Raw genomic sequence first — 18,487 nt, forward strand, 5'->3', positions numbered from 1 at the left:
GATCTGAGAAATGAATCAGTGATAGAGATGAGAGTGAGACCAGGAGAAAACATCACTCTCTACTGTGATTGTAAATCATCAGTTGGAGTATACATAGTGTGGTACAGGAATTGTTCTCATGAGAAGCAGCCTTCCCTGGTATTAAAAACCTGGCTGGATCGGAGATATGGTGCCCCACACTCAGATTATGAGTCTACTTTCTTCCATCTCCTGAATCCATTTCCTGATTTTCATCTGGTAAAGAACAATTTCTCTCAATCTTATGACCTGCTGATCACAAACATCACTGAGACTGATGAAGGCCTTTACTACTGCGGAACTGAAGAGCTCAAGGTTAAGGATGAAGAAAAAATTATCCAAAGATATGTGCGCACATATAGTAATATCACAACAAAGATCCTGCTTCATAAGGATTCTGGTGAGTCTTGCATTATCTGTGCACTGTTTTTTAGCCCTTTGAAAAACTAACCACAGTAAGAAGATATGATCCTACATTATGATGCATTTTAAAATGGACAGTTTGATTGTTTAGTAGATAGTAGGTGAATGATTATGATGATTTGCATGCCACCAGAATAAATTTAAAATGAAACAAGAAAGATGCAATTTTTTTTAATTTTTTGACAAACGGAGTTGTAAATGAAATGCAAATTTTTTATGTTTTCTTTGTGGTGTTTTAACACTTTCCGTCCCTCAGAATGCTTTGCTTGGCCTTAAATAAAGCTGTCTTAAGCTTTTGCCAGTAAGCAAACTGCATTCTAAACTGAAATCAAGTCAATGACGTGGCCGTTACTAAATATTTTATTTATTTATTTATTCGTTTTACTTCTTTAAAACAAGCTAGATGCTGTTACAGCACATTCTGGGTTATCCTCTATAATATCAACTACATCTGTAAAAAGCCCTCATCTTTGTGGCTAAAAGATGAGCCTGGTGTCAGAATGTAGGTAAAAATGAGAACATTTATACTGTACAACTTCGTCTGAAGTTTTAAAGCACATATCTTCCAAGGTTATATGATCTTTTGTACTCTAATTTCTACTTTGTTATGATAATTCATAGACAATTAGTTTTACTATTGAAACTATCATATATAGTAATGTTCAATGCTGGCATTAGAGCAATAGAATAAAAAATAAACTTGAGCTTCGGATTTTGAGATTACTTAAAAACTGTTTTTCTTGCAACTTTGGTTGCAATTTTTTAGAGGAGCTAATATGTTTATTTCGAAGATAAAAATTTTATATCACTTGCTCCTATATTTAAAAGTTGTATTTTGTGTTGTGATTCACTGTCCACAACCTAAATAGCATTTGGCTTAATCTGAGCTGAAAGCAGTTGAGATTTTGGTGAGGTCTGATGCAAAAATTCACAGAGGATTCCTCCATTTGTTTGGATTTTCACTCATTCACACAGGGTCAAAATTATATGTACAGGTTCAAATATGTATAGTGGTGGCTGTGACACATTAAAAAATAACACATTACTGTAATCACATTATATTTTCCAGTAACATTTTACTGTACAAATTCAATAATGCAGCACATTACAGTTACAATTATGTTGTCACTTGCATTACAAAGGTTCATTCATTTGCTGTGCGGCAGACAGAAACAATTTGCACATTTTTAAAATCAGGTGATTTCAGTTCATGTCTGAGAGGAGAAAATTGGTGGAGCAGTACAGCAATACAGCTTTTGAGGAGTGGACATTAATTACATTTTTATTGCACAAAAGGACACAAGCACGATGGTCAAGCGGAAACAGCTTCCAGGACAAGAACTGAGAGAAATTTTAAAGCTGAGAACAAACTGACTGATCTTCAACAGGGACAAAAAACAGTGATGAGCATTGAGGCTAATAGTCACCATTTCTACCTGTTCATGTTTCTAAAGTAGAATGACTGTGTTGATCATTTTCAAGTTTCTTTGAGCTGGTTTTAATCTTTGCTTTGTGTTGTCAGGTTAGTGTTCCTATCTAAAAACTGAAAGAAATATTGTACCTGTGTCCCCATTAAGATCGAGATTTGTGTTGGTACATGGGGCTGTAGCCTACATTAGCTGGTTATTATCAAACGATGTGTTTCAGGTCATTTTATGGAGTAATGACTAACTTAATGTAACATATGAGTAGTGTAACAAATAATTTTTCCTGGCAAGTAATTATGCAAAGCATAGCATTACTTTTAAGTAAAGTAACAAGTAATGTATTAAAAGGAGGTGCTGAAGGTTCTACAATGTCTTTGAACCAGACAAAGTCAAGGCATATTAATGTCTCATTAGTGATCACAACTGACTACATTTGGTAGTTTCTTTTTGCAAACATATCAATTTGTACAATAATTATAACCATAATAATTTATTTGTTAGCAATCTTTGGATTGACCAATACTCAGAACAATGGGAAACCCCAAGGAACTAAGTGAAGACCTAAGAAAGAGAATTGTATAAGTTGGGAAGGTCTCTTGGAGACCTTTCTAAATGACTGTAGAGTCCAAGATTATCAGTTGAGACAATTATAAATAAGTGCAACTTATTTGGATGTTGCCATTTTGCCAAGGAAGAAGACTCAGACAAACCCTGAAATAGGAGGAATCTGGTTAAGATGTTCAGGGACAATTCAGTGCTCAAACATGCCATGAACTGAAAACTCCTCAAATGCCAGCATCACTGCCCACAGTGAATTGAGTTTTACATTGCCATGGACTGAGAGGGTGTTGACCAGTAAAGAAGTCCCTGCTCCAAAATCGACATCTTCAAGCTCGACTGACATATGCAGCTGCCCACACAGGCGAGCCAAATACGTAATGGATAAAAGTCAGACATGAAAAAGACTGAACTATTTGGCTACAATATTGAGAGGTATATTTAGAGGAGTAAAAGACTGGGAAGAGTGAATCTACAATAGGCAAGCAGCTTGGTGTGAAAAAATCAACTGTGGGAGCGGTCATCAGAAAATGGAAGACATACAAGACCACTGATAATCTCCCTCGATCTGGGGCTCCACGCAAGATCTCATCCCGTGGGGTCAAAATGATCATGAGAACGGTGAGCAAAGATCCCAGAACCACACGGGGGGACCTGGTGAATGACCTGCAGAGAGCTGGGACCAAAGTAACAAAGGTCACCATCAGTAAAACACTACAATGGCAGGGAATCAAATCCCGCAGTGCCAGACGTGTTCCGCTGCTGAAGCCAGTGCATGTCCAGGCCCGTCTGAAGTTTGCCAGAGAGCACATGGATGATACAGCAGAGGATTGGGAGAATGTCATGTGGTCAGATGAAACCAAAGTAGAACTTTTTGGTATAAACTCAACTCGTCGTGTTTGGAGGAAGAAGAATACTGAGTTGCATCCCAAGAACACCATACCTACTGTGAAGCATGGGGGTGGAAACATCATGCTATGGGGTTGTTTTTCTGCCAAGGGGACAGGACGACTGATCCGTGTTAAGGACAGAATGAATGGGGCCATGTATCGTGAGATTTTGAGCCAAAACCTCCTTCCATCAGTGAGAACTTTGAAGATGAAACGAGGCTGGGTCTTCCAACATGACAATGATCCAAAACACACCGCCCGGGCAACAAAGGAGTGGCTCCGTAAGAAGCATTTGAAAGTCCTGGAGTGGCCTAGCCAGTCTCCAGACCTCAACCCCATAGAAAATCTGTGGCGGGAGTTGAAAGTCCGTGTTGCTCGGCGACAGCCCCAAAACATCACTGCTCTCGAGAAGATCTGCATGGAGGAATGGGCCAAAATACCAGCTACTGTGTGTGCAAACCTGGTAAAGACCTATAGTAAACGTTTGACCTCTGTTATTGCCAACAAAGGTTATGTTACAAAGTATTGAGTTGTATTTTTGTTATTGACCAAATACTTATTTTCCATCCTGACTTACGAATAAATTCTTTACAAATCCTACCATGTGGATTCATGGATTTTTTTTTCACATTCTGTCTCTCACAGTTGAAGTGTACCTCTGGTGCAAATTACTGACCTCTGTCATCATTTTAGGTGGGGGAACTTGCACAATCGGTGGCTGACTAAATACTTTTTTGCCCCACTGTATGTTATCATCAGTCTACACAATGAGCTAACCTCGATAACTTTTGTTTTTCAGGTTCAAGTGAGAACCGCTGTTTTACAGCTTCAAGTGAGCACCATCATGAAACTTGTTGGATGCTACTTTATTCCTTGTGTCCAGCTTTTGCTGTTATCTCATCACTTCTCTCTTCTCTTTTGATTTATTACTGTCAGAAGACAGGTAAGTCCTCAACGTTTAATTTGTCTACCAAATTATTCTTCATCTCTTTATTTCCGTGCTCATTTTGCCATCATGATTAAATTAAGTTTTTGTCTCTAAAATTGAAATATTTTCACTTTCTCTATAATTCTGCTATTATAATTTTACTATGATTTTTCCTTTAATCTGGTTATAGTTGTTTTCTTTTGGTGTACTGAATTATAATAACACTATGTTAATTTCTATAGCTAAGACACCTCAGGATGATGAGAAAAGATACAGCAAAAGAGTACAGAAAAGATGGAATGAGGTAATTAAGAACTTTCATCAGTCTTTATATGTACTGATATTTAATATTTATAATACCGTATTTTCTGCACTATAAGGCGCACTTAAAATCCTAATTTTCTCAAAAATCGACAGTGCGCCTTATAATCCAGTGCGCCTTATGTATGAATTCTGGATTGTCGGAGCATTACAGCTACCGTAGTCAGGAGCCTAGCGGACTCGGAGTAATCTGGGTCCAAAACTCCGTCCCCTTCAGTTCCCAAAGTCAAACGAACACTGCAGCATCACTGAGAGTTAAAAACTGTCTAAATTATTTCAACTTTAATAAAATAATCAGCATTGCTGCTTTACCAAGTGTAACAATTAAGTTTAACATCCAGGCATCCATGAAAACAGAATTTATTAAATTTAACAGAGTTAGAAGTTAGCAGGAAGTTAGCTCGCTAGTTTCAACCTAAACATGATATTGCATGTTCTGACTGAGAGATTTCTGAAAAATTTAAAACATACTGCTCTGCTATCACTTCCAACATAAATGAAGACAGAAAACTAAACAGCAGTGACATTTGTAGGGTTACTGAAGTTGGACTAGCTGATATATAATGATCTGCTATGTGATCGCTAGCGACACAGCTACGTTAGCCTAACAAACACAGTGAAGCTGGAGGATGAACGCTAACTTTTTCCACTCCATAAAAGTTAACATGAGGGTTCCCGATGATGAGGGACAAATGCAATCGCATGTTGGGATGCTGTAAACTGACCAAACTTCAGGAGAACAACTGGAATAATCCATCCACAATACGCAGTTAGTCATTAATATACTCCCAGCAACACTGGAATAGAGCAGCTGCGAGAGGATTCAACATTAATGAATCAATAGTACGGAAGTGGAGGAAGCAAGAAGAATGAGTTGAGTAAAGTTTGACTTATCTGACTGTTTTGTTTCGCTTACTGCGCCTTATAATCCGGTGTGCCTTATGTATGAAAACAGACCGTTCATTGACAGTGCACCTTATGGTGCCTATGGTCCGAAAACTACGGTACTGCTAGCATTTATTTTCTGCTGTTCCTCATTAATGTTTAGCAGTGAATTCATTTTAGCATATTAAATCAATAGATGATGATAATTCTAAATAAATATATCTTTAGGATGAAGAACTGTGTTATGCTGCACTGGAATTCCGCCAGTCGTCACAGAGACCAAAGAAGACGATAGCCCAGAGCTCAGATTTCAGCACTTACTCTGCCATTAATACTGACAGCATGCAATGAACCCATCAGTGCAACAGGCTGTATAATGAATTCTATACTCTTATACTTATATTTTATACTTTTGGTGTTTGTGCTTATTAATTCATGTTTTGTTCACAACAGTGTTATCACAACGGTATTTATTACATCCCACAGAATTGCTTAGATCTGTGAAAGTAAAAATATATTTACTTTGTTTGCCAAGAGGATCATGCTATAGTCTTTAAGTTAGATATGTGAAACAGTTTCGCTTTACTTTTTATGCAAGCAATGTAATACATCTGTAAAGTTTATTAAAAACATTTCACTTGTTTCCATTGTTTGTGATTATTCTTCATTTTTCTTACTGTTGGTCTTGAGAACTACTGTGTATTATTCAGCCAAAAAATAGAATAGAAGATTGGAAAAATGTTGCCTGGTTTGAGTCTCATATCTTAATTTCTGCTGCGAAATTCACGCATCATGTTTAGAATGTTGTGTAACTTTCAGGCTGGTGTAGAGTAAATGTGTAGGGGATGTTTGCTTGGCACATTTTTGGCCCGTTAGTACGAACTCATTTAAACACCACACTCAACCTGAGTATGATGAGTAGATGTCGTCCCATCCAGAACAGTTAAATCCTTCCCCAGGGCGTAGATTTGGTTTTGACATTGGTGGGGACGGATGATTCAACCACCCTGTTTCTTTTTTTCCCCTTTTTGTCTTTGCTTCTTGATAAAAAAGGAGAAATATACTTGCCTACATATGCTATTCTACATGCTTTTAAACCATTTAAAATTACAATTCATAGTTTTACATTTGAATTATATAATGTTAAATTACTATTAAACAAATGACTGACTAAGTATTTTAGAGTTTAGTTTACTTCAGCCATATTTCATATAAATCAGGTATCATACAAACATAAAAATAGCTTCAAATACAGTCATGACAATAAAAGAATATGACTTTAAGGACTTAACAACATTACTTCAGTTATACTACACCAACATCTCTTATACATTAGCACTAAGGGAACACTGAATGACCCGGTGGGTTTTGTCTATAAAACTACTCATCTAAGATTACCACAAAGTAAAAGATCTCTCAGCAAAATTATGCAACATTTTAGGCACTATTGCCCCGATCAAATCAGTGACCTGGGATTTTTTATTCCAAACATGAACTACTGTTACAGCAACAGACATGGACTACTGGTGTCCCACACAACAACTCAATGCCCACTATGTGAAGGGACCACACACATGCCTTCTCCTCTCGTTAACTGAGATAAACTGCTGGCATATTTGTTTTACATCTATACTGTCCGGTCTCTCCTGGTGGACATACAGCAGCATTTCTCATTTGAGTCATTGTTAACCTTAGCCATCTTTTTAGTCTTCTGAGAGCACTGAAGCTTCTTTCAGCCTCAGTACATGCGTTTTATCCTCAGATTAAAATTATTATTATTATGTGCTTGATGTGCCTCACCTTTGGCCCTGGCTCTTCCCCTCTGACTGCACTAGGACATATTGCTACCAGATAAAATAACACATTGATTCATGCCATATGAAAAGTGAGATGTGTCAATTCAGATTCTTTGTCAAACAGACACTAATGAATCAATTTACATCAGCAGCCTAACAATTGTCATGATAAAATAAATACTAGTTAATCTATAGCACCAAATCATCAGTCAGTCACCTGTGACCTTGCCTCTTCACCTCTGTCCGAGCTACAACATGGCAGAGCTGCCTCTGTCACCTGATGAATAACAGTGAGACATTCCAAATACATGCAGTCACACATGTGCTTCAAATACAGTAATGAACCATCAAGTCATCATCCAATTTCACCTGTGATCTTGTATCACCATTGTTGGTTGGAATATTTGCAAAATCATGACTACCTCATGATATTTTGTCTCAAAAATTAACCCTATGAATATGTCAGTACAATTAGGATGAAATTATTGTGTCACCAACATTTGACATTAGACATATAATTTTAACAGCCTCTGTAAACTAATATCCTGGCTTGCTCGAGGCTGCCATTTTCTCTGACATTTTATATCAAAATTAGAAATGCTACTCTGGGAGTGCTGCCTGTTGCTGGGCAGAGAGCAATTCCCGGCACTGGTCATCTTGCAAGTTTCTTCCTTCTACACCCTAACAGTTAGCAGATAACATAGTGAAACATAGTTAAGCAAAGCTAAGGATTTTTTCGCCAGGTCATCCTGACACATAGACATACTTCATCTAAGCATACAAAGGTTATACAAAAATCATACAGTGAAGTTCTAACCACCTACATCTGAATGTGAGGGTTAACTACAATTTTCACATTACATTACCAGCAAAAGTTTCTTGACCAAGTACTAAGTCATGTTTTTGCTTATTTTACTCTGACATGCAAATCAGTTTATGAGTTTTATTTAATGTGGGGTTTTTTTCCTGGGTTTGGGTTGGTATTCAGTCTCTCTCCATTAAAATGAAACTACCATAAGATTTTAAGACTGTTCATTTCTATGTAAATGAACAAAGTTACAAATTCAGCAGGCGATCAAATAATAATCTCCAACACTGTATATCTTTTTAAAACTGGCTTAATGCTATAGTCTTAACAGAGAGGTATTATCAGTTTCTCTTTAAACATTTTCATGTAGCAAGTGTAATATGTCTGTTATTAAAGTATAGTTAATAAAATATTTCACCTATTTTATTGTTTGTGACTATTTTGCACTTTCCTTAGTGATGGTGGCATGGACTATTGTGTCACTGCCTGGCATTTGCATTTGCTGCTCTTACCACACATCTTACCATTGTTTTCCTGTCCTCATACATGTCTTGTACCACATATCACATATGTCTCTGCCAGTCCTGACTTCCCTATGTTATGGTATCATTTCACTAGATCCACAAAGACACAATATAAGTCCTTCTGACCTTCACTATACCACCAAGTGTCCTTGTCCTCTTTCCAGAGGATTCGACTTTTGTCAAAGAAGGAAGATACTGCCCCCTCCCCTCCCCCCACCTCCTCCCTCCACTTTTAAACATAGGACACACATGGGACGAGCGACTATTAAAATATAACGGGAAACATAAACACAGAGACGAAACCCAGACTCAAGACATACAACTAGACACAAGGAAAGGGTAAAAAATATAGAGACATGACTAAGGACTAACATTACAAGACATGAACCAAGAACTAACTAAACTCAGAAGCACGAGAGAATAATATACAGTATCTCACAAAAGTGAGCCTTCACATTTTTGTAAATATTTTATTACATCTTCTTGTGGGACAACAGCAGGTGCAAATGAAGAACAGGTGTGTTGAATTTGATGTTATTGCTCTCATACTCTCTCACAGTGGTCACTGGAAGTTTAACATGTCACATCATAGGAAAGTATTCTCTGAAGATATGAAAGAAAGAATTGTTACTCTACATAAAGATGGCCTAGGCTATAAAAATATTGCCAAAACCATGAAAATGAGCTACAGCTCGGTGGTTAAGACCATACAGCAGTTTAACTGGACAGGTTCCACTCATAACAGGACCAAAGAAGTTGAGTGCATGTGCTCAGCATCATATTCAGAGTTTTTCTTTTGAAAATAGATGTATGAGTGCTGCCAGCATTGCTGCAGAGGTTGAAGGCGTGGAGCGTCAGCCTGTCAGTGCTTAGATCATACGCCTCACGCTGCATCATGTCCCAGAAGAAAGCCTCTTCTAAAGATAATGCACAAGAAAGCCCACAAAAAGTATCCTGAAGAGACTAAGGACATGGATTACTTGTGGTCTGATGAGACCAAGAAAATTTATTTGGTTCAGATGTTATCAAAGGTATGTGGGGGCAACCAGGTGAGGAGTATAAAGCCAAGTGTGTTTTGCCTACAGTGAAGTATGGTGGTGGGATGTCATTACTGTTATGAGATACTGTACATAGAGACTATTTTGAAGCTAAACTATTTTGTAATTTCAAAGAAATAAACAAAACCAAGTCTAGAAAAAATGAAAACAATGAACATACATGTATACAATCCAGCTGATCCCACAAGTGTTTAATCAGGTTAGGGGCAGGACCACAGTCAGCCATCCCATCATCTTCACTCCAAATACTGTATACAGTGGCTTGCAAAAGTATTCGGCCCCCTTGAACTTTCCCACATTTTGTCACATTACAGCCAAACATGAATCAATTTTATTGGAATTCTACGTGAAACACCAATACAAAGTGGTGTACACGTGAGAAGTGGAATGAAAATCATACAGGATTCCAGACATTTTTTACAAATAAATAACTGAAAAGTGGGGTGTGCGTAATTATTCAGCCCCCTGAGTCAATACTTTGCAGAACCACCTTTTGCTGCAATTACAGCTGCCAGTCTTTTAGGGTATGTCTCTACCAGCTTTGCACGTCTAGCAACTGACATCCTTGCCCATTCTTCTTTGCAAAACAGCTCCAGCTCAGTCAGATTAGATGGACAGCGTTTGTGAACAGCAGTTTTCAGATCTTGCCACAGTTCGGTCCAATAAGGGATTGCCACGGGTTAGAAAATTTCATCTCAATATCTTCCTTCATTGAGATTGTCATCAGACCACAAGAACTTTCGTCTTTACATCTAGACCATCACATAACATTACACCAATAGAAAACAACCACAGAATACAGTTCCTTTCAACAAGCCAATCACAACTTACGTTTCCTTTAATGGAAAAATATGAGCAGGTCATAAGATCCGAGAGTCAAACCAGTTGTAGCGTCTTTTAACTACAGGTCATCGTCACACATGGACAGACTTCACATAATTCTTGTCCTTCTTCTAGGTAATATTTTGGATGGGTAAACTTTGTTAAACTCTGTTGAACTGAAATTTTGAAGGAATTTGAACTATTAATTCTGTTTTACGATTTACATCAACTTACATACTTGATTAGAAGACTTTTGTCTAAAAGACGTTTGTACTGTGTTTATTTTTCAGGAGGCAATTACATTTCTGGATCAGTGGTGGAGAGGGTGGTGAGATCAGAAGACAATATTACTTTGTACTGTAACTGTAAAACATCAAGTAAGGAATTTCTTGTGTGGTACAGAAACTGCACCCATGATAATCAACCTTCTCTTGTTCTAAAACTAGAAGAGGATTCATGGAAATCCACCACTGACCAAGCAACTTTGGTGAATTCCCTATCTCGGTTCCACTTTGTAAAGAACCAGTCGTCTGGATCCTATGATCTGCTGATCATAAATATTTCTTATTCTGATGAGGGCCTCTACTACTGTGGAATTGGGACGCTCAAGGTGGAACAGACTTCAGTAATCAATCTCAAATATATTTACAGATACGGCAGCATTACAACAAGGATTCTAATTAGTAAGTACTGTGGTGTGATTTATCATTATTATAATTTTTTTATTAGTAGTAGTAGTGTAATGTGAGGGTTCACTAGATGGTTTGGAATCTCTCTGAATAATTAGGAACAGCAAGATGGAGACGGATAACTTTTTAGCAGCCACTTTACTCTCAGCACACCGCAACAACCCACACTTCCTGTGTGCCGCCCTCATGAATACTTCACTGACCTCTCAGAAGCCAGGAAATCTTAAACTCAGATCAAAACAGGGAAAACAACCAGGTAGATATAACACATACTTATTACTGGTTTGAACATGCATGTCTAAACATTCAAACATGTAAACATGTAAATATCAAAACACGTAACCACCAAATAGCTACATAACTAGCTTTATAACCTTTGTAAACACCTCTTTGTATATCAAATTAGATTTAAGTTTACTTCTACACTTTACAGTAGTATTAGAAAAAGTAGTAGTTTAGTATTAGTCGTAGTTCTTTGTGTTCAGTGGAGAATTATATGTTTGATATATAATTATATTTGATTCTCTTTAAAATAGCCTTTAAAGGATAATGATGTTTAGAAAGACTTATGTAATATGAAAATATTAACAAAAAACACAGCACAGACCTAACTGAAAAATATTTGTGAACAATTTAGATTCGAGTAACCAACACTACTCAACTTCAACTGATTGCCTGACTACACCAGACTGTAGCATGTGTTGGAAACTGCTATTCATCCTGTGTCCAGCATCTGCTGTTTTCTCCTTTTTTGTCTCTCTTCTTGTTCATCACATCTGCCAGAAAAACGGTAACTGCTAAATATAGCACTTTTATTCAATCCATCCTTCAGTTCTTTCAACCACTTTTATAACTGATTCAATCTGTTATCATAACGTTCTCCAAAAACTTCAAATATTTGTAATCATATTACAAATTGTTGGAAAATAGATGCTATATTTAAGTATTGCATGAATGAATGTGCCTGTATTGGTCACTTGCGGTTTCTAACATTGTGTGTTGTTGGATGTTTTTGTAATGATGTTGTATTTATTTCTGGGATTGAAAGTTGATCAGCAAAAACCTGAAATGAGTGGAAAAGCAAGGAGAAATCAGGTAAATTGCATTAGTATCCAATTTCTGTTATATTTTCAGTTTTTTTTTTTTCATAATTAATTCTACAAAACAACAACTTTCAAAAAAGTTTTTAATGGATTAAAGTCAGTAGCGACTATAGATGCTGACATTTTTACATACAAATTTTATACACACAGCAATTTTATTGTTAGTAATTTCTAACAATTACTCAACACCATGCAGTGGCGAATCAAAATTATGGTTTGTTTTCTTAATAATAGGCATATATTTCCATCTCTTAGTGCAGCCATTTTTCTATCTTTATTCTTAAGAACGAATACAGGTTTCACCATTTACAGTGCTTATACTTTCTTTATGCACCAATATACAGAATTATGTTTAACAGTGACTTACAGAAAGTCAAAGTCATTGCAATCATTAATTAATCCTTAATTAAAATGCACATTCACAGGATGAAGATGTGTTTTACGCTACAGTGAAAACGGGTCAAGCAACACAAAGACCAAAGAAGAAGATAACCTATAGTTCTGAATTCTGTACTTATTCTGCCATCAATACCTCCAAAGTTTAGATATAAAAAGGTCAAAATTGTTTGAGAAATTTTTGTATTGTTCACCACACAAAGTTGAGCAGTGACTAAATTTAAAAGTTTCTCTTCTCAATGAACTTTAAACTGGTTGAGGTTACATTTAAGATGTATACAACAATGGGTTAATGATGTGACATTACCAGAGTTGTTAGCTTTAACACAGGGATTTATAACAGGCCTTTGCTTTTAATCAATTCACTGAATAAATGCTGTAGTAATTCTGTTGCATTCTTGTGTTGATAAGTTACCGTATCAGTATCCCAGTTGCTACAGATACATAAATGCTTAGTACAGACTCCTCCATATCATTAAGTGTATGGAGTAAGGGTGAGAATAATAAATAAATATGTTTTTTTAAGATTAAACATATATGGGGGCACTTCAGAATTTTAACTTAAATTGACCTTCATATTAGAAAATTGACAAAGATAGTTACCCCTTCCCTCTTCGAAGCGTGTCTGGTTTCACAGGTCAGAGCAGACTTCATTTCTAAGTGTAAACACAAAGAATAAAAATAGTACGCATCTTTAGTCCCCAAGTGCTAATTTATAGCTGATGATATGTTACCATTTGGTATCTAAACTTGTGATTACAATATACAATGAATCTTATAGGAATATTGAGAGACCAATAACCCCATTGCCAAATATTAGAGAAATATTAGATTTAATAATTATGTGAACTTTTGAAGTGACTGTGCACACAGTATTTACATTGATCAGCTGAAATATTTACAGTAATTCCAGCCTGTTTCACTTTTTGCCCATCATGTGCCTCAGAAAGAAATCTAACATGTAAAACTGCAGACTGTAGAAGACCTCTGATGGTGCCCTATGGTTTAGACCATGATTTTAATAGGAGATATGTTATAGTCTGTATCATAGGATCTGGTGATGTTGTAATTAATTAAGGTATTTGGAAGAACGGAATCTCAGCAGTGATAGGGATTAGGGAAGGACTAGTCTAGACAGTGGTGGAGATGAAGATTGGCTTGAATGGAGGAGAGTAACAAGGGAGAGGTGGAGATGGAGAGAGATGGGTTGCATGATGGCGTCTGCAACGGAGAATTACAGATGAACAGACAGATTTAAAGTACTTGGGGTGGAGGCTGATTGGCTCGAAGAATGTGGCATGATAGGATTAGACCAGTGATGTCAAAATGAGTTTGAGAGTGTGTGAAAGTGGAAATGATGTAATGCTTAGATTATCTACCAAACACCTGTGAAGCAGACAAAAGTGTGACTACAGAGCTTCCCTATTGAACTTATATATAAGCTTCATTATGAGATGTTTTTGGAAGCAGATGTGCGTACATTTTTTTGTTTGGGTGATTACTAAAAAAGTAATGCATTCCACGTTACATTTTCTTTAAAGTAATGTATTGATTTTTTTAGTAAGGACATATATAGTAATTAGTAAATAGATTTTGAAAACAGTCTTTATTCATATATTTGCTTAAAAATAAAGTCAATGTTAGTTATTACTTTTTCCCTTTTTATAATGTTTGCTTCTACATGATATTAAAGTTTTTGTGGTAGTTAAGATGTTCTCATGTAAATTGATTTCTTTTTTTTCAATTATTTCAAATGATTTTTAGCATTTTAAAGTCAGGTTAAACTTTGGTTAAACAATAGTATCTATATTATAAAACCTTCTGTGATTTTTCTGTGTTTGATTATTATAGGAATTACAGTGTTTATTATTTGAAGCAGCAGTTGTTTTCTTGTCACAGTTTTTCAAAAGATTGTGGGGGTGGGGGGGGGGGGGGTGATCATACTACAGGTCTATATACAATATCCTTTGTAAAATATATAGCTTTTGTCTTTAATTGTTGATTTGTATCATTGTTTTCCAAAGTATTTTGTAAACTCTGAATAACAGTTTTCATCTGAGTTTTGGAAATGTTTCCATTTTCTGGATTTCAATTTAGCAGCTGTCTTATCTGAAAATAATGTAATAATCAATTCACTAATAATCAAATAAAATGTCAGTTAAAATATTTGGAATTTTTTCTTCTTGCATCCTGACTGTAACAAACTTGCATCGTGTAGTAACTGTCTTAACAGTTAACCAAGTTAATGTGGGGTGGAAGATATGATAGATCCCTACTGTCACAAGTAAATGTGTCTGCCATAAATTTTACTAAGTGCAGAAGCTCAATTAAAGTTTCAGCTTTAATATCAAAAATCCTTGAAAGAGTAGTTGTCAAACAGCTAACAGATCATCTGCAGAGGAATGGTTTATTTGAAGAGTTTCAGTCAGGTTTCAGAGCTCATCACAGCACAGAAACAGCTTTAGTGAAGGTTACAAATTATCTTCTTATGGCCTCTGACAGTGGACTCATCTCTGTGCTTGTCCTGCTAGACCTTAGTGCAGCATTCGATACTGTTGACCATAATATCCTATTAGAGCGATTAGAACATGCTGTAGGTATTACAGGTACTGCACTGCAGTGGTTTGTATCATATCTATCTAATAGACTCCAATTTGTGCATGTAAATGGAGAGTCCTCTTCACACACTGAGGTTAATTATGGAGTTCCACAGGGTTCAGTGCTAGGACCAATTCTGTTTACATTATACATGCTTCCATAGGCAGCATCATTACAAGATATAGCATACATTTTCACTGCTATGCTGATGACACCCATCTCTATCTGTCCATGAAGCCAGATAACACACACCAATTAGTTAATCTGCATGAATGTCTTAAAGACATAAAGACCTGGATGGCCGCTAACTTTCTGCTTCTTAATTCAGATAAAACTGAGGTTATTGTACTCGGCCCTGAAAATCTTAGAAATATGGTATCTAGCCAGATTCGTACTCTGGATGGCATTACCTTGGCCTCCAGTAACGCTGTGAGGAACCTTGGAGTCATTTTTGACCAGGACATGTCCTTCAACGCACATATTAAACAAATATGTAGAACTGCTTTCTTCCATTTGCGCAACATCTCTAAAATTAGAAATATCCTGTCTCAGAGTGACCCTGAAAAACTAGTTCATGCATTTATTACTTCCAGGCTGGACTACTGTAATTCATTATTATCAGGATGTCCAAAAAACTCACTGAAAAGCCTTCAGCTAATCCAAAATGCTGCAGCAAGAGTACTGACAGGGACTAGAAAGAGAGAGCATATTTCTCCTGTTTTGGCTTCATCACCCACCGGGAACGAGTCCGACTTATTGCGAACCAAGCTCTTGCAACGGTTGTATAGGGATCGAATGGCCCGTAGCAATGGGCCAGACTCCCCATACTCCCGCAGCACCTCCCACAGGACACCCTGAGGGACACGGTCGAATGCCTTCTCCAAGTCCACAAAACACATGTAGACTGGTTGAGCAAACTGGTTGGGAGTGTGATCCCCCTGTAGTTGTTACACACCCTCCAGTCCCCCTTCTTAAAGATGGGGACCACCACCCCAGTCTGCCAGTCCAGGGGTACTGCCCCTGATCTCCACGCAACATTGTAGAGGCGTGTCAACCAGGACAGCCCTACAATGTCCAGAGCCTTCAGGAACTCGGGGCGGACCTCATCCACACCAGAGGTTCTGCCACCAAGGAGTTGTTTAACTGCCTCAGTGACCTCGCCCCTGGAAATTGGCGGGTCATCCCCCTCATCCCCAGACTCTGCTTCCTCCTCGAAAGACATGTCAGTGGGATTAAGGAGGTCCTCAAAGTATTCCTTCCACCGCCCGACAGTTTTCTCAGTCGAAATTAGCAGCATTCCGCCAGCACTACACACAGTGCAGGAAGAGCACTGCTTTCCCCTCCTGAGACGCCTAACGGTTTGCCAGAATCTCTTCAAGGCAGTCCAAAAGTCTTTTTCTATGGCCTCTCCAAATTCCTCCCACACCCGGGTTTTTGCTTCAGCCACTGCCCGAGCCGCATTCCGCTTGGCCTGTCATTACCTGTCAGCTACCTCCAAAGTCCCACAGGCTAACCAAGCCCAATAGGACTCCTTCTGCAGCCTGGTGGTGTCCAGAACATATGGTCGCAGGTCTGGTGATACGATTACAAAATCGATCATTGACCTCCGGCCTAGAGCGTCCTGGTGCCACATTCAAACAAGGTGTTCGTTATGGCCAAACTGTGATTTGCACAGAAGTCCAATAACCAATCAGTACTCTGAACTGCCACTCGGCGCATGAGCGCAGATGACAGTCAGGACACCCTGGGTCGGGGAACGCAGGGCGCAGGGAACAAACCCTCTCATCCACCTGGAAGAACCTCAATGTACTGGCAGCAACCCGAGGGGATATTAGAATACCCACCCCAGCCCGCTGCCTCTCACCAGGAGTAACTCCAGACTGAGACAGATTCCAGCCCCTCTCCAGGAGACTGGTTCCAGAGCCCAAGCCATGCGTAGAGGTGAGCCTGACTATATCTAGCCGGTACCTCACAACCTCACGCACTAACTCAGGCTCCTTCCCCACCAGAGAGGTGACATTCCATGTCCCAATTGCCAGTCTTTGTAGCTGGGGAGTCCTCCAGGGCCTCCGCTTCTGGCCGCCGCCCGGCACACAATCCACCTGACCCCTACGGCGCCTCCTGCAGGTGGTGGGCCTGTGGGAGGATGGGCCCATGTCCCCTTTTCGGGCTGTGCCCGGCCAGGCCCCTTGGACTAAGCCCGGCCACCAGACGCTCGCCCTCGGGCACCCTCCCCGGGCCTGGCTCCAGGGCGGGGCCCCGGTAACCCTGCCACCCTGTCCAGGGCAGAGTAAACTGTTCCCTCAATGTTTTTCTCATAAGGGTCTCCTGAATCACTCTTCATCTGGTCCCTCACCCAGGACCAATGTAGTTTTTTTTTTTACTTATAGGCCTTATAAGCCTATACTGGTGTTTTTAAAAGTCATGTTTGACTTCATGGTTTTCTGAATAGTTTCTGGGATACTTAGAACTCAAATTGCACTACTTTACATAGTTTATTTTGATGCACATGCTGTTTTCTTTGCAAATTTGCATTATAGAATTTATTTAGTTTTTTCTGCTGTATATAAAAATTGGTGTATCTCAAAAATAAAATTATGACGACACTCAAAATAAATTTGTTGTTGTAAACTCTTTTTTGCAACTTTTTTATATTTAAAGTTTTGAGGGATAAACCTCTGAAATGTCTCTAAGTAGAAATATATGTAAAAAAAACAAAAACGATTTTCAATTTTTTGTAGTTTATTGCGCTTTTTTGCAATTTATGTAGTTACTATAGACTTAATGCATACATATTATTAAAATTTGGGCTATAACAGTTGTATTGATGTATAGCGACTTGAAATGCTCTGGCGGACTTGGTTCTATGCTAGGTCTTAAAGGGATTAATGGTAAATGGACTGATTCTTATATAGCGCTTTTTTACTCTCCCTGAGTATTCAAAGCACTTAATACAACACACCAATTTATTATCTTAATCTCCAGTCATAGAGGCCTGGGGTCCATTTATTGAATCCCAACTGGTTGCTGAGTAGTTGCTAGCTGATCTAAAACCAAAAACCTCCTTACTTTGGTTGCTTGTAGGTTGCTGTCAAAGATGCCCTCTTTATGGGAAAAGAAATCCCCAAGTGGTGGTGAAACTGATAAGAGTGGACCGCAAAATGGAAACCTAAATGTTCTCCATTTCCTTTCATTTTCCTTTTCACAGTTGCCACTACTTAATGAATAGTTGGTAAATGTTTG

The 18,487-nt window shown here is 38.1% G+C and overlaps 1 protein-coding gene across 1 annotated transcript; it reads left to right on the forward strand.

The window, feature by feature from the left end:
* Nucleotides 1–5,989, forward strand: LOC147327912 (uncharacterized). Its single transcript, XM_086295904.1, has 4 exons — nt 1–418; nt 4,116–4,259; nt 4,487–4,548; nt 5,679–5,989. Exons 1-4 carry the CDS (start codon nt 28–30, stop codon nt 5,799–5,801), a joined length of 720 nt encoding a protein of 239 aa, XP_086152030.1. The 5' UTR covers nt 1–27; the 3' UTR covers nt 5,802–5,989.
* Nucleotides 5,990–18,487: the final 12,498 nt, after the last annotated feature.

Source organism: Aulonocara sp. 'chitande type north' Nkhata Bay, linkage group LG6 (assembly GCF_057382095.1).
Source record: "Aulonocara sp. 'chitande type north' Nkhata Bay isolate Kocher_YH1m ecotype deep benthic linkage group LG6, A_spYH_male_GT1.1, whole genome shotgun sequence".
NCBI lineage: Eukaryota > Metazoa > Chordata > Actinopteri > Cichliformes > Cichlidae > Aulonocara > Aulonocara sp. 'chitande type north' Nkhata Bay.

Excerpts from the sequence above, each read along its gene's own strand:
- LOC147327912 (XM_086295904.1), top strand. The coding sequence starts at position 28 with ATGAGAGTGAGACCAGGAGAAAACATCACTCTCTACTGTGATTGTAAA. Across the intron at positions 419-4,115 it reads CCTGCTTCATAAGGATTCTG|GTTCAAGTGAGAACCGCTGT; the intron begins GTGAGTCTTGCA and ends TTTGTTTTTCAG. Across the intron at positions 4,549-5,678 it reads TACAGAAAAGATGGAATGAG|GATGAAGAACTGTGTTATGC; the intron begins GTAATTAAGAAC and ends ATATATCTTTAG.